General features: G+C 38.1%; 4 protein-coding genes and 1 non-coding gene across 7 annotated transcripts; 3 read left to right on the forward strand and 2 right to left on the reverse strand.

Annotated features, from left to right (window-relative positions):
• Positions 1–545: 545 nt before the first annotated feature.
• Positions 546–5,404, forward strand: LOC126593489 (pentatricopeptide repeat-containing protein At5g12100, mitochondrial-like). 3 transcript variants are annotated; one of them, XR_007612964.1, is made up of 3 exons: positions 546–686; positions 1,441–4,277; positions 4,794–5,404. XR_007612964.1 is itself a non-coding variant. In XM_050259575.1 (2 exons), the coding sequence occupies exon 2, from the start codon at positions 1,582–1,584 to the stop codon at positions 4,084–4,086; it is 2,505 nt and encodes an 834-aa protein (XP_050115532.1). In that variant the 5' UTR covers positions 546–686; positions 1,441–1,581; the 3' UTR covers positions 4,087–4,411. The 3 variants fall into 3 exon arrangements, 1 of the variants encoding a protein (XP_050115532.1); XR_007612965.1 differs by having other exon boundaries at positions 1,441–4,253; XM_050259575.1 differs by lacking the exon at positions 4,794–5,404 and having other exon boundaries at positions 1,441–4,411.
• A 290-nt stretch (positions 5,405–5,694) lies between these two features.
• LOC126593497 (peroxiredoxin-2E-2, chloroplastic-like) lies at positions 5,695–6,849 on the reverse strand. Its single transcript, XM_050259582.1, has one exon. It carries the CDS (start codon positions 6,644–6,646, stop codon positions 5,945–5,947), a length of 702 nt encoding a protein of 233 aa, XP_050115539.1. The 5' UTR covers positions 6,647–6,849; the 3' UTR covers positions 5,695–5,944.
• A 6,655-nt stretch (positions 6,850–13,504) lies between these two features.
• Positions 13,505–17,098, forward strand: LOC126593491 (enolase). Its single transcript, XM_050259578.1, has 15 exons — positions 13,505–13,675; positions 14,013–14,076; positions 14,208–14,272; positions 14,384–14,431; positions 14,551–14,637; positions 14,738–14,818; positions 14,986–15,168; positions 15,429–15,503; positions 15,615–15,677; positions 15,771–15,848; positions 15,974–16,168; positions 16,297–16,347; positions 16,440–16,580; positions 16,672–16,728; positions 16,849–17,098. The coding sequence occupies exons 1-15, from the start codon at positions 13,610–13,612 to the stop codon at positions 16,927–16,929; spliced, it is 1,335 nt and encodes a 444-aa protein (XP_050115535.1). The 5' UTR covers positions 13,505–13,609; the 3' UTR covers positions 16,930–17,098.
• A 1,036-nt stretch (positions 17,099–18,134) lies between these two features.
• Positions 18,135–18,217, reverse strand: TRNAL-UAA (transfer RNA leucine (anticodon UAA)). The gene has a single exon. It is a non-coding gene; the product is annotated as a tRNA-Leu (tRNA).
• Positions 18,218–18,318: 101 nt separating this feature from the next.
• On the forward strand, positions 18,319–21,391 carry LOC126593493 (splicing factor U2af small subunit B-like). Its single transcript, XM_050259579.1, has 5 exons — positions 18,319–18,627; positions 18,729–18,815; positions 18,910–18,991; positions 20,361–20,487; positions 20,573–21,391. The coding sequence occupies exons 1-5, from the start codon at positions 18,388–18,390 to the stop codon at positions 21,012–21,014; spliced, it is 978 nt and encodes a 325-aa protein (XP_050115536.1). The 5' UTR covers positions 18,319–18,387; the 3' UTR covers positions 21,015–21,391.
• Positions 21,392–21,797: the final 406 nt, after the last annotated feature.

A 21,797-nucleotide genomic window follows, 5' to 3' on the forward strand; every position in this document is an offset into this window, starting at 1 on the left:
TGGTTTAACCAAAGGGTTTTAGAGACATATGTGTATTAATTGTCTGTGACTGGTGAGCGGAGGAAGATCTTGTTATTCTTTATGCATTACGAATTACACATTTTGTATTATGGGTTATGATTTTTTTAAGAGAAATTGGAATATCAGTCCTTGAACAATGACTGATTTTAGGTTTTTTTTTTTTGTTGTTTTTAACAAACTGACTTAAATTAGTTTTAATCTTTAAATTTAAAATCAATTAGAATTGGTATTTGAATTTGAAAAAAAAAATGTGAAGCATTGATTCTTTATCTCAAGCCTATAAGAATTTTCGTTAAAATTAAGCATTTTAAAAGCATGTGCGTATTACGTGTTTAATTTTGACAGAAACTGTAACCACATTAACATCAAAGACTGCGCTCAAATTTACATGATTTGTGAATCCAAAAGAAACTCATACAACAACAATTAGTGGGCCAACGAAAAAGCCCATGAAACAGCCCGACCTACTTTACACATGGGCTATTCAGAAAAGATTAATCAGGGTTTTAGAAGGGTTTTACGATAGAATTAATAATAAAAAAATAGGGATTTAGGGAATTTGAAGGTCAATCGAAGTCCCAACTCCTCCTCTGCACTCTGCTGTGTCTGCACCTCTCCTCCACCTCCAGGCGGTGGCTACACCGGATTGCTGCTCACTCCCTCATGTAAGTGTGTTTCTTTTTCTTTTTCTTTTGTTCTTGAATTTTAGGGTTTAGGGATTGTAGAATTGGGGAAATTAGGGATTTGAATTATTTTGAACCTGAATCATTGAATTCAGTAGCCTTCCTCTCTCGAGTTGCCTCAAGCCTGCCACTCTTTCAGTCACGGTAAGCTTGTTGGGTTTTAGTTGTCTCGCAATCCCGCGTTGGAGAATTGACGAAGTGAATTATGGATTATATTGAGATTGACTGAATTTGTGAGTGTGGGTGTTTAGGATTTATGAGGATTGAAGGAACTACTATTGAGTTTTAAGTTTAGAGATTTCCAAGTACGTTATTTTTCTCGAGAATGCGTGTTGGATGAGTCGAATTTAAATTTGGATTCTATCCCCTCATTACCAATAGTTGTAGGCTATAGGCTATGTTTGGTCGAGGGATTTCCACGTCCCAAGGGATTGATGCCAAGTTTGTAAGGGATGGATCGCAAAATGTTAGATAATACGGATTATAAATGTCCCATGCTTATACATTTATTTGTCCTAGTTTCAACAGTACATCTATCTGTAATATTTTGAGATGTCATCTGGACCAAATTGTTTTAACGATATGCTGTAGTTTAACACTGTGTTGGATTTGTTCTAATTTCCCAAAGTGGTAATTAGAGCTAGCAAGATGAGCTAGCCAGACGTTTAGTGACGATGATAACTTGTCGTGCTAATTTTTTCCTATATTCATTCATTTTTTTGGTTGTCATCAACAGGTGAGGAATGCCATAGAAACAATGGACTCTGTTGAAAGTTTGACAAAATCTTTCTGCTAATGAAATTTGGATTTGACGTTCAGCCCTATGCAGTTTTAAACCCTGGGTTCATGACAGAATACAGACTCTGAAAATTTGAAAATGGCAAGGTGCATCTTCTTTCATCGGAAATCCATATTGAATGCCCTCAACAAACCCCAAAATCCAATCTCAGTCCCTCTCTCGTTCAATCTCTGCACAGACTCATTTGCCAACCAAACTCATCAACCCCAGATTGAAGACCCAACAGAGAACCACAACCCCACCAACCTCCAGGAGCAACAACACCATGAGCAAATCCGAAAGCTCCGAGTCCTCCTTCAGCAGGGTCGTTCTGAAACCGCACGGAGGCTCATCAAGTCTCTCATTCTCCCCAGTTCACCCTTCTCTTCCCCCACTGAGCTCTACACCTTGTTTTCTCTCTCTGCACCCTCCATGAAACCCGCATTCTGTGACATGCTTTTAGTGGCTTGTTCAGAGTCTAAGATGCCGAACGAAGCAGTAGAATTGTACAGTTTGATGAGGAAAAGTGGTACACGCCCTTGCTTAGCTTCTCTCAATGTGATGCTTGAATCTTTGGTGACTTCGAAACAGTTTGGTAAGACCCTTGAATTGTTTTCGGAGATTTTTGAGTCCGGTCAGGGCATTCGACCTGATAAGTTCTCGTATGGGAAGGCAATACAAGCTTCTGTAAAGTTAGGGGACCTGGAAAGGGCTGATCAGCTAGTGAATTCAATGAAGATGAAGCGGATGAGTCCAGGTGTGTTTGTGTATAATGTGTTGCTCAGCGGGATGTGTAAAGAGAAGAAAATGAGGGATGCACAGAAGGTGTTTGATGAGATGGTTGAGGAAAAGGTGGCCCCAAATTTGGTTACATACAATACGATGATTGATGGGTATTCTAAGGTTGGTGAGTTGGAGAAGGCCTTTGAATTGAGAGAGAGGATGAAGGATGAGAATGTGGAAGCTAATATGGTCACATATAATACAATGCTTAGTGGACTTTGTCGGGTGAAGAGAATGGAGGACGCGAAAAGGATTTTAGAAGAGATGGAAGCTCACGGCTTTGCGCCTGATGGTTTTACTTATAGCATACTCTTTGATGGGCATTTCAGGTGTGGGGATGGTGAGGGGTCACTGGCTTTATTTGAAGAAGCAAACAGGAAAGGTGTGAGGATTAATAGTTATACTTGTAGCATTTTGTTGAATGGCTTGTGCAAGGAAGGAAACATTGAGAAGGCAGAGGACGTTTTGAGGAAACTAATGGAAACTGGTTTTGTTCCAGATGTAGTAGTATATAATACTATCGTCAGTGGTTATTGTCGAATTGGTGAGATAGACAAAGCCATCTTGGCCATTGAACAAATGGAAGTTCGCGGGTTGAAGCCGAATTGCATCACCTTCAATTCTTTGATTGACAAGGTCTGTGAGACAAAGAATATGGATATGGCTGAGGAATGGGTGAAGAAGATGGCAAAGAAGGGAGTTATTCCAAATTTGGAGACGTATAACATCCTTATTAATGGCTACGGGCAGATGTGCGTATTTGATAAGTGTTTCCAGATTCTTGAAGTGATGGAAAATAAGGGGATTAAGCCAAATATTGTGAGCTATGGTTCTCTTGTAAATGGTTTATGCAAAGACGGGAGGCTTCTTGAAGCTGAGATAGTACTGAGGGACATGGTAAGCAGAGGGGTTTTGCCAAATGCACAAATATATAATATGCTCATTGGTGGTACATCTACAGTGGGGAATCTGAAAGATGCTTTCAGATTTTTCGATGAGATGGCGAAAACTGGGATAAATCCAACACTTGTAACCTACAATGCACTCATTCATGGACTCTGCAAGAAAGGACGGGTGATGGAAGCTGAAGACTACGTCTCTCAAATTACAAGTAGCGGTTATAGTGCAGATGTGATTACATACAACTCCCTAATTTCAGGTTATTCTGATGCAGGAAACACCCAGAAATGTCTGGAATTATATGAAACTATCAAGAGTCTGGGCATGAAACCTACTTTGTATACATATCATCCTCTAATTAGTCGATGTAGCAGGGAAGATATGGCATTGGCAGAGAAGCTGTATAGTGAAATGCTACAGATGGGCTTGGTTCCTGATCGGATTGTATATAATGCACTCATCCATGGTTACGCAGAGCATGGAGACGCTCAAAAGGCGCTTGCTTTGCACTCTGAGATGGTAAACCAGAAGATTTATGTTGACAGGATGACATATAATAGCTTGATTCTGGGGCACTTCAAGCAAGGAAAAATTTCAGAGGTAAAGGACTTAGTAAATGATATGAAGGCTCAAGGACTGGCTCCTAAAGCTGATACATATAACTTACTTGTTAAGGGACACTGCGAACTGAAGGACTTCAGTGGTGCATATTTTTGGTATAGGGAACTGTTTAAGAATGGTTTTCTTCTAAACGCCTTGACGTGCCTTGAACTTACATCTGGCCTTCAAAAGGAGGGGAGGTTGCGAGAGGCCGAGATTGTCTGCTCAGAAATGAGCGTCAAAGGATTGAATGACTGCAATTCTAATGAGGATGTGTTTTCTGTTGCCAATGTAAAGGGAACAGATGTTTGCCATTCTTGAAGTTCTCAGCACAAGAATTGGCCAAGATATAAGAATATTGCAAAACCAGTAACCAAGTATCCTTAGCGTACGTCTGTGCTGGCAGCCTGGCATATCCTTGAAGAGGAGCACAGTTAACTCCAAAAAGGACTTGGTCAGATAATTTCAGAAGTAATCCGGCCAAAAATGTATGGTATCTTTATAACTTTATGGTGAGTTTTAGTGCTGTATATCTTGTTTATCCCATTCGTCTTCAATTTGAAAAAGCTTTTGGATTAGCGTTCTGAAAAGTTAAGAGTCTTCAAAGCTGTTCCTTCTGCTGGAAAATGGAATGTATGTTGTAGAACGTTGATGCATCTAACATCACACAGACACTAACTTACGACTTGTTTTCCATCGTTGATTATCCACGCATTTCAGCACGGTGAAATTATCTAGTCCAATGGATTCGTGTATTGCTAAAATATTAATAGGTTATATGAAGGTTGAGTTGTACCTGGGAGATTTTCAACTGGGGTTGTTTCTGCCTCTTTGCCTTGCTATAACATCTAACCTTCTGTGACCGTTCTGTATAGCCTTGAAAACAAAGTTTCGCCGAAAGAAATTCGTACATGAATTTTATATACGCGTTGGGAAAATCTCGTGCTATTTGATTAGAAAATTTTAGAACAAATGATGATGTCCTTGAAGGTTTGTTTCATGTTAATCTTGTGTATCCGTTCTTGCAGTACGTTCTCACAGGGGCGCTGGATTGCTGGCATAACCTCCCAAGGACCAGAGAAGATATTTACAGGATTCCACTGGTGCATATTTGGGGTGAAGGAAAATGTTCGAGCATGGTTTTCTTCAAAAGGAGGTGAGGTTGCGAGAGCCCGGATAATGGTCAGCGGAATGGATGATCGCAGCTCTAATGACGATGTGTTTTCCGTTGCAAAGGTGTAGGGATCAGATGTTTGGTGCTCAGGTCCATGGTGCAAGAATTGGCCAAGATAACCCGTATAGAAGTACTGCTGAACCAGTAACCCGGCAATGAACCTTCCTTTCTCTTCAACTTTTATGCTCTCCGGGATGGAAAGCTATGCTCAGCTTCAGATGCGGAGAAACGTTAATGACGATGATTCTGGGGCTGAAGACGGAGACATACGTTGAAGACTTAAGTTTCGAGGACTCTGTATAACTGTACAGTGAATTATGGTTGCTGTGTACCTTGTTTATCCTCTTCTTCTTCCATGTAAGCAAGGAACTACGTGTATTTTCGGATAAGCATTCCGAAAACATACAATATCCCAACTTCAATTGCAAAGACAGGTAGAATCTTCATTTGAACATTAGCTGAAAATCATCTAGCTACAATGGGTTCTTGTTTAGGGTTTCATATTGGTTGGTATTTTTATTATGGTTTGCTTTCATTTCTGCCATGTTTGTCATTGCTTCTGCATAGCAAAAGCGCTTCTGACTGCATTGTGTAGAAAAAAACTTGAAAGTGTTTTTGACTTGCAGAAGCGCTTCTAGCATAGTTCTTTATGGAAAAGCAATTCCAAACAGGCCATCAAACCAAATTTTACCATCCCAAAACACAAACAATTCATCACGAAATTTCAAAAACCAGAACTTTCTACATTCATCAAATCAGAAAAACCCAACTGATTTTATTAAACAGAAACCAGATTTCTTTGTTTTTTTTTATACAAGCGAAATTGAAGGAGCGGAAAATCGAACTCAGGACCTCGGTTGCAAAGCTACTCTTAACCAACTAAGCTACAAGCCCGCAAAGGCCGCAACACAGTATTATACTCATAAATTAAAAACAAAACCCAAGAAGTAAAAAGGAAAAACCTGCTAACCACCGCCGCCGCCGCCGCCGCCGATAGAAGCAAATTCAGAGCACTTTGAGAATGTCCTCAGCTCCACTGGAAGTAAAGGCACCGCCTTCCTCCAAATTCAAGACCTTAACAACTCCGTCCTCCGCCAAAAGCGAGTACCTTCTGGACCTGACGCCCAGCCCCACCGGCTTATCGCTCAAATCGAGCTCCGCCCCGATCGCCCTCGTGAAATCGCCGTTCCCATCGGACAGCAGCAGCACCTCGTCACCGATGTTGAGATTCTCCTTCCACGCTTTGATCACGAAGACATCGTTGACCGCAATGCAGGCGATGGTCTCGACGCCCTTTGCCTTGAGCTCCCCCGACTTTTCCACGAATCCCGGGACGTGTTTCTGGGAGCAGGTCGGGGTGAAGGCGCCGGGGACGGCGAAGAGGACGGCCTTCTTGGATTTGGTTAGGTCGGAGACAGTCACGGTCTGGACGTCGCCGGCGGCGTCCAGATAGGACAGGGTGGCTTCGGGGAGCTTGTCGCCGACGGCGATGGTGGCGGATATGGGTTTGGAGGCGGTGGTGGAGAAGCGGAGGAGGGGTTTTGGGCGGGGGGAGTGTTTGAGGGGGAGAGGGGTGTAGGAGATTTTGGAGGAGAAGGATTTGGGAGAGAAGAGAGATGTTTTGGGTGCGACGGCGGCGGTGGTGGTGGAGAAAGCGAGGGACTTGGGGGCTGTGAGGAGCCTTGAGATCGTGAGGGAGGCTGCCATGTTTGGTGGTTTGAGTTTTAGAGTGAGAGAGTGAGTCTCAGAGAGAGAGAGAGAGAGATAGAGAGAGGCGTAAGCTTTGGGTTTGTTGGGTATGCCTGCTGGGTTTGTTGGGTTTAAGGGCTTTTGGGCAGAGGAAATAATGAGAGGTGGCTGTGAAAAGGGTCAGATGGATGGGATTTATTGGAGCTTCTGTTGTGTGGGTATCTGAGTTTTTCATATACCTCCAACTCTGCCCCCATAAGAAATATCAACGTATATATATATGACATGTTCTTGGATATATTCACTCGGATGTGTCCTCTCCACAAACACAATTCACAATTCACAATTCATCAGTAGAATATCGTTGTATTGAAAATATATAAAAAACTCATAGTGAAAATTCAAACTTTAATTCTCCTCAGTACAATTCATTTCAGTTCGATTGATTATCGCCCTATTACGTATTAGAGGAGTGCTAGGAATACTTGCATTAATCTTTTGTATTTAGATCTTTTCATTTGAAGAAATGATGTGTCATTTTTTACACAAAAACAAGACATTTAATGCTTTTAGCTAGGAATTATCATGAAAAATAGAAAATATAATTCAAATATGTTCTTGTTTTCTTTGTAAAAAATGACACATAATGTGAAAATGTCCAAATACAAATGTTAGTGCATAAATTGTGACGCCTAACTGTCAACTGTCACATGTATAATTTTATGTAAAAACTTATAGATTGCGCTCAAACGAAGATTGCTGACTGCGGAACTCAAACCTTAATGCATCCAAATGTTCATTTTTTGACATAATATTTATTGAAAACGAACATTTTTTAAGGACAAAGTGTGGCTTATGTAGTTTTTAGCTCTTGATAACCATTTCATTATAGTTTTTAGTTTTCAATTCATTATACAGTTTTTTATTTTTTTGAAAAACTTGTTTGGTATTTACTTCAAAGAGTAAATTGTAGCTATGGTCCCTTAACTTTAACTCAATTGGTGCAATGGTCCCTTAACTAAAAATTGATTACCATTGGTCCCTCAACTCATCAAAACGTGCAAGTATGGTCCCTCAACTAAAAATTTATTACCATTGGTCTCTCAACTTTAATTCAACTTGATAAATGGTCTCTTAACTCTAACCCAATTGTAGCAATGGTCCTTCCAACATAACTCGTTTTGACAAAAATTTTGATGTAGTTGACGAAAATAACCATAATTACACACTTTGATGAGTTGAATGACCCTAATTATATAAATGGTTATTCCAACATAACTTATTTTGACAAAATTTTGACGAAATTGATGAAAATGACTATAGCTACACATTTTGATAAGTTGAGGGACCAATAGTAATGAATTTTTAGTTGAGGGACCATTGCTCCAATTTTATTAAAGTTGATGGATCATTGCTACAATTTACTCTACTTCAAATTTTCATGTCAAATATTGAAACAGAGTCATTTTTATTTTATATTTTAAATATAAAAAATTGAAAATAATTATCAAGCAGCCTATAATTGTGTTACAAGTGGCTCACTCCCGCAGGTTTGAAGGTCATATGGAAGTCCAAAGTTATGGAATGAGGATACTCTCTGGATGCTCTTTGTGAGGATTCTGATAATTATAATCCGTTTGTTTATCGTATATTATGTAGTTAGTTTTCATTCGGTATTGTTTATATTTAATTTTAAATACAATAATTTATGACTGCATAATATATAATGAATGAACATGATTGGAGGATTTCCGGAATCCTCACAAAGAGTATCCGAACTCATTCAAAGTTATGGGATCAGGATCCTCTTCCGACCTTAAAAAATTAAGTCTGCTGAGCAGACAATCGTGACCGTTGGAATTAGATCAAACGACTATAATTATTATAGCCTTTAAAGGATCTCTGTTTGTAACCGTTGAATCAAATTTCAATTACTACGATCGCCTGCTCAACAGACTTGGTTTTTTAAGGTTAGGAGAGGATCCTGATCCAAAGTTATGTTCTCTTTTCAGAACCAAGATCCTCGCCGGATCCATTCCCTAAGGATCCCTCAATCCTATCCGTTCATCGTATATCGTGAGGTCAATTTTCGTTAGGTACTATTTACATTTGAATTTTAAATTTTAAATGATTTTTTACTGCATGATATATGATAAACGGACATAATTGCAGGATTCCTAGGGAATGGATCCGTCCTGGTTCCTCTTTTCAAACAAAAAAGAAGTGATGGTGTACACGTGTAGTAGTAGAGTTTAAATACTGTCATGCTACAGTAGAAGTGAGGCACAGGTGTAGGTTTATGTCAGCACGTGTCACGTGAGAGCACGTGTTTTCCTTGACACCTTGTGATATGCTGCAAAAGTTGTCAATCTACTGAACTAAAAAGCGAAAACATTGGTTGCATGTCTTTGTCAAGCCCACGGGTACCAAGTGAAACGACTTAAAGGTTTTTATTTTATTTTATTTTCATTTGTCAACCGATAAATTTTTATTAGGTTAGTCATTGTTGGAGTTTAAATTCACGTCATCATGTAAAAGTTAAACACATATCTATTACTGTGATAAAAAAACTACTTGCGAAATGAATTAAAGTTAATTTATATGTTTTGTGTACATTTATGTTTTATTTTTAGACGCTTAATTTACTGTCACACATTTAAATAATGTATTAAACTTTTAACAAGACTCTTCTTTTACTTTTTATGAATTTTTTTGGACACCTATCTTTCATTTTCTTTGGACACTTATTTTTCTTGTATTAATTATGAAGAGGAGGACATCATTGTGAAGTTTAGATTAGCACGGTAAAGTAAAATGCAACAGTCGCATAATTCATCGGTCATTTTATTATCACGCTAGTTGTTTTAAAACCCTATAGGTGTGCAAAGAAAATAATTAGTTTCATGAATAAATCACTAAGCCCTTTTGTGGTAATTTGCATATGAGTATAAGAGTCTTGTAAATAAAATTAATAGGTGTCCATAGATGAAACTTGGGTGTACTTCAAACAACGTTCGAGTCCAAGTCATAACTCACAAGATAATAGTAGAGGCCAACAAATCAATGATCGACCTGTGTTAATCAGATCCCAAACTAACCTCACTTTTTGTTTACATTAACAAAGAATCCAAAATTTAAAACTTCTTGAATATTAAATACACGTAGTGGAGTTGGTTAGAGTATTTTAATTTTCCCACTACGTCTACACTCAAGTTTGTACCCCTCTCCCCTACTCTACATTCAATTATAATATCATTCGAATAATAATAAAAAAAAAAACTCTTCAAGTTGACCCTTTCTAGCAACATGATGTACTAAACTACAATTTTGAGGCTCTAATAATTCAAATATGTTACCTTAGAGTCATGTTTGAGATTGCTTGTGAAATGATTACATGTGCTATCTCACGATCAACATAAAAAGTTAAAAGTGTTTTTGAATCGTATAAGCACTTTCAAGAGAATTACATGTCATACACTTCATTAATAAGAACTTTCAAGTGTTTCACTTAGACCCTCAATAGAAATTTCAACGTATTTCTAATTAAAACACTTCTAACATAAGTGCTTATGAGTAGAAATGCTTCAAACATAAACAATCTCAAACAAACCCTAAATAGTATGATGATTTTTGGCTTCCTATTATTGGGTGATAGTACTCAAGCCAATGGTGAATCCCTCAAAGTTCAAAGTGGTCAGTTTAGTGGCGAAGCCATAATTTTAGCCTATGAGGGGTCCAAATGTCTCAATTCCAAACCCTCTTCTGATCTTACAAAAATTACTCTATCATGTAGTGAGCAATTGACCAACATCATTTAGGTATGGTTTGGTGCCATCCTAATCATCCTCTTCCTTCAACCTAAACCCTAAGCCTCTATGACTTTATTCCTCCCTCCCTTCACTAATCCCTAAACCAAAGTCATGCTCAAAACTCACAATCAATAGATTCCCTGAACTCCATAGGAACCACCAACCTCAAATCAAATCCGACGAAATGAATTAAAGTAAAGGTCAAATTAAGACTTTGAGCCTACGAAAAATCTTGAAAATCATAAGTATAACACTAAACTTTTATGCGTTAAAATAATGTTAGGATGAACTTGAACCATCCTAGTCCTTTCATGGCTTCGCCTCTGTAAGTTGATCCATGAAGGCCGAAAAAGTGACTGAATAGTGCCTCTGATAACCTCTCAGTCGACTAGATAGTAACTTGATGCACATAAACCGATTGACATAATACCTGAGTGGGCACTCAACACTGCCTTTGCGAACTTTTCACCCGGACAAAACGAACGAACAAGGAATATTTGTTTGAAATGCTATATATATGTGTACTCATGATCCATAGTCTTTTGTTTTCCTACGAGCCAAGGTTCTCATTACAAAATTCATCTACCAAGTAACTATCAGTCCATAGTTTTCAAGTTATTTAAGCATTGTTTTTTTTTTATGAACAAAAGTTATTTAAGCATTGTTGACTTATTTTATAAAATAAAATAATATTTTCTTTTATTGTCTAAGTTCATAGTTTATGCCACGAAGTCTTAACAAAATACAAGCATGCAATCCCATGCGCATTCAGCCACCAATTTTTAAATGGAAAAATACATTAAAAAGGAGAGAGAGTAAAACCGCTAATATTTAGAGAGAACCAACCACTTTAGACTACTGGAGTCAAATCAAAGATGGAAGTATACAATATTATTAATTATTTGAAATAAATAAGGCCGATAACTTAGAAATGGATTCTATGGGATGGAATTAACTCATTATATTCGGAAACAAGTTCATATATCACGTGTCATAACGAGTGCTGTATATATATATATTTTTTATTTATATTATGAAGCGTGGTGCATGGACTTGTGTTCCGAACACATAGAATAATTTCTCGTCAATACATATGTCTTGAATTTGAGTCATCTCTAAAAGTGTTTAGAGCATAAAGACTTGAAAATTCAGACCCATGGTTTGTATGAAAGAGATATTAAAGCCTTTAATTTTTGTAAAATGGGCAAACGAATGAGTTAATAAAGACCGTTAAATTCAATTTAAATGGTCCGATCTTTAGATTCAGGACACATATCACTCGATGAGGTATGCAGAAACTGAAAAGAGTTTGAAGTGCAGAGATGTTACAGTTTTGTCAACCCGTAACATGCCGCAGGAGAGAATATGCCTTGGCAGATCCGCATCGAAAGCCAATAAATATAAATTACTAGCAACCTTGAAATCATGTTGTCATCTTCGTTTCTTAATTACAGAAATGTAAGCTTGACCAAAACTATATTATTATAGAAAATATATGTTTGAAAAAAAAAAAAAAAAAAACATACGTCCTCAATTGATATATAATATAAGTCATGAAGGATTCATGTAATATAATATAAAAAATATCTCACTTAAAAGTCGAGACGACATTTATAGAAATAAAACCAATCTTCAAATTGAAAATTACTAAACCGAGTACCATAAATGTTTTATAATCAATTGCGTGCTAATTCAACCACGAATTGGTGGCTCAGTAGTAAATGGTAGATTGCGAGGCTTCCTTCAAATAAAAAATTAGAGGTTTTGGGTTCGAAACCCACTGCTTTTGTGGAAGTCAGACTTATGGCCAAAGGGAGGTTGCAATGTCTCAGTGAGTCTTCCCGATCTCCGAAAAGAATGGATAACCGTGATTTGCTACCAGTTGTTCCCTTTTTTATTGTAAATGATTGTATCAAATCATTAAAAATTTAAACTATGATATGCATTTAACCAGTTGTTCCCTTTTTTATTGTCAACGATTGTATCAAATCATTAAAAATTTATACCATGATCTGCATTTATAATGTATGATATATAAAGTGAATAGGGTAATAATAATGACGACATTTATATTCTTACCTAATAATTAGAAGTCTTGGATTGCACAACAAATAAAACTCCTTATTTACAAGAAAAAAGAAAATGAGAATTAAATTTCATGACTGTAATTTTTTTTTATACCATAAAAAAATAAAGTGTGATTTTACCTTATAAAAATTAAAAATCATACGTACCACACCACGTGCAACTAGAAAGTCAGAAACGACCTACCCATTTTTCGTTTTTCTTTTATTTATATATTTATTTAATTTTGTTGCATTTTATGTTTTTATTTTCTAACCCCAATTAAAAAGAAAAAAATTAACTAAAAATCCAAAAAACTTTAGTTTTAATGAAAAGTGATAAATAAAGGTATAGTAAATAATACCAGAAAAATATAAAAATGTAATTTTTCATTAAAAGTAAACAGTACCAGAAATGTTTCGTTAGAAGTTACATTAAAAAAAGAGTAAATTGTAGCTATGGTCCCTTAACTTTAACTCAATTGGAACAATAGTCCTTCAACTAAAAATTCATTACCATTGGTCATTCAACTCATCAAAACGTGCAGCTATGGTCCATCAATTAAAAATCCATTACCTTTGGTCCCTCAACTTTAATTTAACTGGAGAAATGATCCCTTAACTTTAACTCAATTGTAGCAATGATCCTTCCAACATAACTCATTTTGACAAATTTTTTTACGTAGTTGACGAAAATGACCATAATTACACACTTTGATGAGTTGAGGGACCCTAATTATATAAATGGTTATTCCAACATAACATATTTTGACAAAATTTTGAAGAAATTGATGAAAATGACTATAACTACACATTTTGATAAGTTGAGGGACCAATGGTAATGGATTTTTAGTTGAGGGACAATTGCTCTAATTTGATTAAAGTTCAGGAACCATTGTTACAATTTACTCTTAAAAAAAAGTTGCTTAATGAGTCAGCTAAACCTAAAAGATTAAATCGGACGGCTGTAATTAAGCAAGTAATTAAGCAAAAGTTCCTCTACAAGTATGCCGGTCTCTTAGTTTCCCAACTAAACCTCTTACCAACTCTCTCCCATCTCACTTTCTCCACACACACTCTCTCACTTCTCTCTCTCTCTGCATCCATCCATGGCGACGATCCAGAGCGTGAAGGCTAGGCAGATCTTCGACAGCCGTGGCAATCCCACCGTCGAGGTTCGCATCTCTCTCTCTCTCTCTCTCTCTCTCTCTCTCTCGTCGATAGTTTTTAGGTCCCCGATCTACTTGTTCAATCACTGATCGCAATCCTCTTTTCCCATTCGATTCGATTAAAACGATGCGTTTCATTCTTAATCAGGACATGCAGATTTACCAGTATTCTGTAGATTGATTGGTGTTTGATTACATAAAAAATAATTTGTTCTTTATTTTTCCGAATCTAATTTTTTTTTAATTTCAAATTTTTAGTCCGTAATTTTGTTGAATTTAATTTTTGAAATAGATCGATAATTGTGCGATGGAAAGTTAAAAAATGGATGTGTGTTTGTTGCAGGTCGATATCATACTGTCCGATGGCACTTTGGCCAGAGCCGCCGTTCCAAGTGGTGCATCCACCGGTATATTTCTCTCATCCATCTGTTATGTTTTTCGTGTTCTTCGAAACGATATGGTTCTTCGAACTTGTATGGTGCAATTCTTGTTTGTTGGCTTGCATGCATCTGGTTTATCGACTCTCATTGACTTGCAGGAGTTTACGAGGCCCTTGAGTTGCGCGATGGAGGTAAAGACTACCTCGGAAAGGGTGTATCGAAGGTGAGCTATCAGCAAATCGCTTTGCCGTTAATTTGCTTTTGCATACCACCCAGATTGAACATTGTGTTGATGTATTTGTGATTGGTTTACTAACCTTTATGTTGTGTGTAGGCTGTGAACAATGTCAACTCAATCATCGGCCCTGCTTTGATCGGCAAGGTTGGTTGAATTTACTCGCGTGCTATTGTATAATGTGTTTGTTTTAATCGATTTATTGTTTTGAACCTTGAAATTTTCCGTTTTAACGTTTTACTTGGATTTCTTGTTGCATCATACAGGACCCAAGTGAACAGACTGCTATTGACAACTTCATGGTTCAACAGCTCGATGGAACTGTTAACGAGTGGGGTTGGTGCAAACAAAAGGTATAACATATTTGTGCTTGTTACGTTTGGCCTATATGTGCAAATCTTTGGTTGTAGGAGTTGTCAGTCAAACTAACTTGGATATACTTTTGTTTTTCAGCTTGGTGCAAATGCCATCTTGGCCGTGTCTCTTGCAGTCGCCAAGGCTGGCGCTAGCGTCAAGAAAATTCCTCTGTACAAGGTAATAGCTTCGTGTAGATCAGAATCAGATTATATCTATTGCGCTTCTTTTCTATTTATTGTTCAGTGTTAGGTGTTAAAGGACTGGATGAATTGCTTTTTCCGTTTTTTATCTGTATCTTTTTCATTACATGTCTGATTTTACTGTTGCCATCTCTTCAATTGCAGCATATCGCCAATCTTGCTGGCAACAAGAACTTAGTTTTGCCCGTTCCTGCTTTCAATGTCATCAACGGTGGATCACATGCAGGAAACAAGCTTGCAATGCAGGAGTTCATGATTCTTCCTGTTGGAGCTTCCTCATTCAAGGAAGCCATGAAGATGGGCGTGGAAGTATATCACAACCTTAAGGTGGGTTACTTCTTCCTTGAGGGAAGAAGTTTAGAGTTTTTGTGGGAAAGTATTGTTCTTATTCTGCAATTCGTAAGATCATCATAGGATCCTTGCGAATGAGGAGATTTTATTATTTCTCTTCCCTGAATTGTCTGCTAAATCATGCCGTTACTTTCCCGCTATGTTTTCAGGATCCATGCCCTTTATATGTTGAGCATGCTTGCATGATTCAGTTATGCTTCTTAATTTCTCACTGACCACTGTCTTGTTCTCTATAGTCTGTGATTAAAAAGAAGTACGGTCAGGATGCAACCAATGTTGGTGACGAAGGTGGATTTGCTCCTAACATCCAGGTTAACCATAGTTTTAAGAAACCTAATCATTCAATTGAAGTTTTTACTCGTTCCTTTTTATTTCTTGCACATTTGTGTACTGAAATCATCATTATTTTTACATGAATGCAGGAGAACAAGGAAGGTCTTGAATTACTCAAGACAGCCATTGAGAAGGCTGGATACACCGGCAAAGTAAGTTTATTTCTAATCCCCAAAGTTCTATAATGAAGAATTTTTTTTTACTCCACAACAGTTATGAACGGAATTTCATTTTGTTTTCTTCAGGTTGTCATTGGAATGGATGTTGCTGCATCTGAGTTTTATGGATCAGATAAAACCTATGATCTGAACTTCAAGGAAGAGGTTCACCTTTTTACAATCCCCTCCATTGAATCTGTTTTGCCACTTTTTGTTTATCCAACCTCGAAAAATGTTTATTCTTAATTAATTGTTAACTTAATTTTCTATCTTCTTTTCTGTCTGTACAGAAAAATGACGGTTCCCAAAAGATCTCAGGAAATGCTCTCAAGGACCTCTACAAGTCATTTGCAAGTGAGTACCCTATTGTTTCAATTGAAGATCCATTTGACCAAGATGACTGGGAACACTATGCCAAGATGACAGCTGAAGTTGGAGAAAAAGTACAAATTGTGGGAGATGATCTGTTGGTCACCAACCCCAAGGTCGGTTGATTTCTTAAGTGATGTTTACCTCGTCTCTTTCCCCCGAGAGAAAAGGGGAATCAATTTAATGTTTCTTTCTGAAGTCCTAACTTTATTGACATCTCGACTCTTCCTGTTTATATTTTCAGAGGGTTGAGAAGGCAATCAAGGAGAAATCTTGCAATGCTCTTCTTCTCAAGGTACGGCAGGGATGTCAATAGATCATACTAGAGCCTGTATTTTTTACCATCATGAAAATTTTAACCCTTTTTTAACCTTGTTTGGAATACAGGTGAATCAAATTGGATCCGTAACTGAGAGCATTGAGGCTGTAAGAATGTCCAAGAAAGCTGGATGGGGTGTGATGGCCAGCCACCGCAGTGGAGAAACCGAGGATACCTTCATTGCTGATCTCTCCGTGGGTTTGGCCACGGTAATTATTTGATCTGAAATCTATGTTATCCCTCAGTTTTCTCCAAACACCCTCATTTGTTCTCATGATTTTTTTTCTTTAATTTTCTCAGGGACAAATCAAGACAGGAGCTCCCTGTAGGTCAGAGCGTCTTGCCAAGTACAACCAGGTTCGTACCAGCACCAGTTTCTTTGTGTTCGTATGATTTTGTTAAATTTCTTTGGTCATTGTTTCGTTCAGTAGTTCTATAATTTAATTTCTGAAAAAATCTCATGTTTTATATATGTAGCTCTTGCGAATTGAGGAGGAGCTCGGTTCAGAGGCAGTGTATGCTGGAGCCAAGTTCCGTGTGCCCGTGGAGCCCTATTAGATTATGAAGTGCTTCCAAAGCTTTTGCGGGATGTGAGAAATCGGAGTTTCACAACATAGGGAATAGTTATGTGGAACTTGAAACCCTTTTTCCAATAATTTTCAGATAAGTTTTGTTCTGAGAGCTTGAAAACAGTACACTGGAAAATTTCGAGTAAGCATGTTTGACTTGTTTTTTTAGCATGTACTCTGTTTTGAGTTGTTTTTTTTAGTGTTTGCTGCTACCTAATTTTTGGTAATCGCCTTGTGAATGTGCTGTGTTTAAGAACAAGTTTTCGTCTCCTGCTTCGGTGTTCGCTGTGCAATTATTGTTTCCTCTTTTCGAGCGATATGTCAAGTTACTCCTACACCCTTTTGGGTATTGTTTTTAAGAAAAACTAATGAAGAAGATTTGAAAACTTTGAGTTTTGACAAAATAAAAGGTAAAGTGAATAGTATCATGATTGATTTTTTTAGTGTAAAAATGTGGTTTTTCGTTAAAGTGAACAGTATCGAAAGCTTTTCGTTAAACTTCTCTTGTTTTTATCAATCTTAGTCAAGAAGGAACGTTTCATTTGATTTCTTTTGATTCGGAGAAACGTGTTCATGATCAATATGCTTCAAGAATTCGTTCCGTCTCCGTGGTCAATACGCTTCAAAAGTTCGTTTTGGATTTGTGATTGATAAGAACGCTTCAATGTTTTTCAAGTTTGATTTGGACTGAGATTGATGAGAAACTTCATAATTTTCGTTTTGGTTTGTGATAGATAAGAACGCTTCAATGTTTTTAAGTTCAACTTGGACTGAGATTGATAAGAAACATCATAATTGTAAAGATTGATGACAAAATTCGATACTTAGTATGACTAACCTATGGTGTGGCTTATCACAAGTGCCACACCATAGAGAATAAACATCATAGACGTCGAGTAAGGTACGCTCGCAGAGATACTCTTGTATTGGTCTCACAAAGTCCCATTGAGCACGAGAGTTGCCCTTAAAAAGTAGTCCTACCAAGTAACACATCAAAAACGTATATAAGACGACGAGACCTAAATTAATTAAAAACCTTAAGAAGTAGTCCTACCAAGTAACACATCAAAAACGTATATAAGACGACGAGACCTAAATTAATTATAAAAAAAAAATGCAGGCTGTGGGGTTCGAACCCTAACACATCAAAAACATATATAAGACAACGAGACCTAAATTAATTATAAAAAAAAATGCAGGCTGTGGGGTTCGAACCCACGCGTACTTATGTACAGCAGATCTTAAGTCTGCCCCCTTAACCTCTCGGGCAAACCTGCTTGACGATAATAGTTCACCAAAATATTATATTTATTAGTTTGAACGGGGCGATTATTCAAGCTACAACAATAGCGGTGTTGCTGCTATCGCTGCGCGTTTCATAAAACTTAAATAAAACCCTAAAACAAGGTCAAGGGCATCAAACAATCACAATTCGGAGGTCACAGCCATGGCGGAGCACTTAGCATCCATCTTCGGCACCGAGAAGGACCGCGTCAACTGCCCCTTCTACTTCAAGATCGGAGCTTGCCGGCACGGCGACCGCTGCTCCCGCCTCCACACCAAGCCCAGCATCAGCCCCACCCTCCTCCTCTCCAACATGTACCAGCACCCTGATATGCTCACCAACCCCGGCGTCGACCCCCAGGGCCAAGCCATCGACCCCCGCAAGATCCAGGACAACTTCGAGGTCACTCATTTCTCTCTCTCTCGCTCTCTCTCTCTCTCTCACCATATATCTATACATATATTTTGGTTTGAATCGGAATTGGATTTTCGTTTCGAATGCAGGATTTTTATGAGGATCTGTTTGAGGAGCTGAGCAAGTACGGACAAATCGAGAGCTTGAATATCTGTGACAATTTGGCTGATCACATGGTATAATTTCTAGGGTTTCTGTGTCTCCTTGTTTTTGAATTTTTGATCTTTGGTGTTGGACTGATTGGTTGTGTTCATGTGTTTATGGGAGTAGGTTGGTAATGTGTACGTTCAGTTCAGGGAGGAAGAACATGCTCAAGCTGCGCTTCAGAATCTCACTGGGAGGTTCTATGCAGGTTAGTTCCCCTCCTTTATCTTATCTTGATATGTTACGGATAACACGATCGATAGTCGTGATGGTATAGTGGCTTTATCTGCCGCTGTAATATGTTTCGCCGAAGTCACTTTCCTGTCTTTTGATTGATTCATGATCGGTAGATGTAGTGTGCTACATTACAGTTCAGTGTTTATAGTTTGCGCATTATTGCTGAACTTCCAACTTAGAGTCGAGCTATAAAAGCGGACTGGGTTTATTTCGCATTTTCGATTGGTTGAATTTTTAAACTATCAGGGATGGCCTTGAGACAGTTGGATTTCGGGTGAACTCAAATCGTGCATTCACACAATCTCACAGAAGAAATTTCTATTTGTGTATTGTTAGAAAACAATACTTATTTAATAGATTTGTAATCCTTTGAGTGAGTTACTCAAATTTCAATTTGTAATGGTGTTGCATAATTATTTCCTGGCATGGTATTATCATAAACTATTTCCATAAATAAGATTAATTAATAAATCTGGTTTCAGGTCTTTAGGTATTGAGATTCAAAGTTTCAGACCATGTCCAATTTAGCCCAAGTGGGTTGGAACGGCCGAATTAGGTTTTCTGAGCTACAAGAATTGTACTTTGGTCCGTCTTTTACTCATCTTAGATTATGATTTGATGAACTGCATTTTGTTCAGGTAATTCATAGTTAACCACTGATATGTGTATATTGGCTGTACTCTTGTTTTTCCTTTAATTGGACTAATCTTGAATTGATGCTTATCTATTACAGAGACGGATTGGTTCTTATATGTGTACATGTGTCTAGTTCTACGTTTTTTTTTTCTGGTTCAAACATACATTATTCATCTTTATGTCTAGGCCGAAAGGGGGAGTTTCCATTGGCCATAAAGTTTACCCTTTAGTAGATTACAAAATTTACTTTAAAGAAGAAGAAAGAAAGGTTAAAATTTTTGTTGTTACATAATGGTTTGTAGATGATTCATACATCAACTATAAAACTTGATCCGTAGAAATGACTGCATGCTTGTCTTATAGTTGTTGGACCATTAAACGAGAGCACACGTATTTAATTCCTCAGTAACTTGTAAAACTGTTAATCATTACAACCATTTGCTAGTTGGTGTAATGAAGCTTTATCCTCAAAATTATATCGGTAGGATTCCGGTCAATTTGAGTTACTTTTAATTGTATATATTGGAATCAGGACAGTTTCAATATTTTTTGTCGGTCGGTTGTGGTGGTGGCCACTCCTATTATTCCTGATCTTTTTATTGTTCTTCTTTCTATACAATGATAGTACTATTGGTAGTAGTAGTATTACTGCCATCATGCAATTACTAACGTTTTGTTAATATGATGAATGTTAAACATTCTAGGGCGTCCCATCATCGTTGACTTTTCCCCGGTGACGGATTTTCGTGAAGCTACCTGTAGGCAGTATGAAGAAAATGTATGCAATCGAGGTGGCTACTGCAACTTCATGCACTTGAAGAAAATTAGCAGGTGAGATGGTACTTTTCTCATGTTTTGCAAACAGCATGATTTTCATTATGACTTGTTTGTTTATAGCACATCTGTCAATTTTTAGGGAGTTGAGGAGGCGGTTATTTGGGAGAAACAAGCGAAGGCATAGTCGCAGTCGAAGCAGAAGCCGCAGTCCTCAAAGGCATCATCGTGGTGGTTATCAGGAGCGCCCACATGGAGGTCGTGGTTTCGGTAGAAGAGGAGAAGATGAGAGAGATCATCGTTTCAATGATAAAAGCAGGAGGCCTAGAAGCCGCAGTCCTGGGCGTAGAGGAAGAAGTAGAAGCCCTGTGGGCTCTGGGCGAAGGAGGAGTCCTCCAGCCAGAGAAAGTAGTGCCGAAAGAAGGGCTAAGATCGAACAATGGAACAAGGAGAGGGAAAAGGTGGATTCTGGAAATAAGTATGATGACAATAATAACAGCAACAATCATGATGATCAATGGGATGGTTCTGCAGAGAACAATGATCAGTACTTCGACGACCCTCAGCAGCACCAACACAGGTAGTAGCATGATAGATGCAAAGTCGAGCTACCTGCTTCTGAGATCAAGACTCAGTTATCTCAAGCAGCTTACCGTGTTACTTGTATACAAGTTGGCTGTTGTCCAAGAACTATGTTCAGTATTCGGTGTGAAGCGTTTTGCAGGCAGTAAGGTAATTTCTCGATCCTGGTTTAGGAGTCTGCCGCTTGGAATGGCGAGTTTTTATTATAGGAAAGATCCTAGTGTACGGGAAGTAAGAGACATGAATGTTTACCGGAATTGAGATATTCTCTGAGATGTCTTGTTAAGTTTTTCACCCTATGTCGTTAGAATCGTTAGCGTGATCTTCTGTTGCTGCTTTTGCTAATTCGGGTGATGGTTATATACTATTATTTCCGTAAGTTCCTGTCTTCGTATTTTCGTAGGTAGTAGGCGTGCTGATAGTTTGTTTTCCGGAGTAACTCCTGGGTTCCTGTGAAAACAGGATTACCAGCACCAGCCAAGTCATTGCGAATGTGGCTCCTAGCTTAACGGTACGCAGTAAAAATTTTGTCGAAACTGCGTAGCTTTTTCTCCGGCGGGAGTGAATCAGCTGATGAACCGAACCGAGTTGGCTTCGTGATCAAGCTTCCCATGTTTTATTTTCTTCTTTTTCGATTGGTGTTCTCAGATGTTTAAATTAGACCAGCCAACTCCGGGGAAGCACAACTTTGACTGCAGGAAGGCCGACGACGCCGACTTGGCCTTCACAGAAGAAGGATCCGGTGGGTTTGAGTCCGGAAAGGTTCCTCTCCCCCAGTTTTTATC

The sequence above is a fragment of the Malus sylvestris genome, chromosome 12 (genome assembly GCF_916048215.2).
Source record: "Malus sylvestris chromosome 12, drMalSylv7.2, whole genome shotgun sequence".
NCBI classification, from domain to species: Eukaryota; Viridiplantae; Streptophyta; class Magnoliopsida; order Rosales; family Rosaceae; genus Malus; species Malus sylvestris.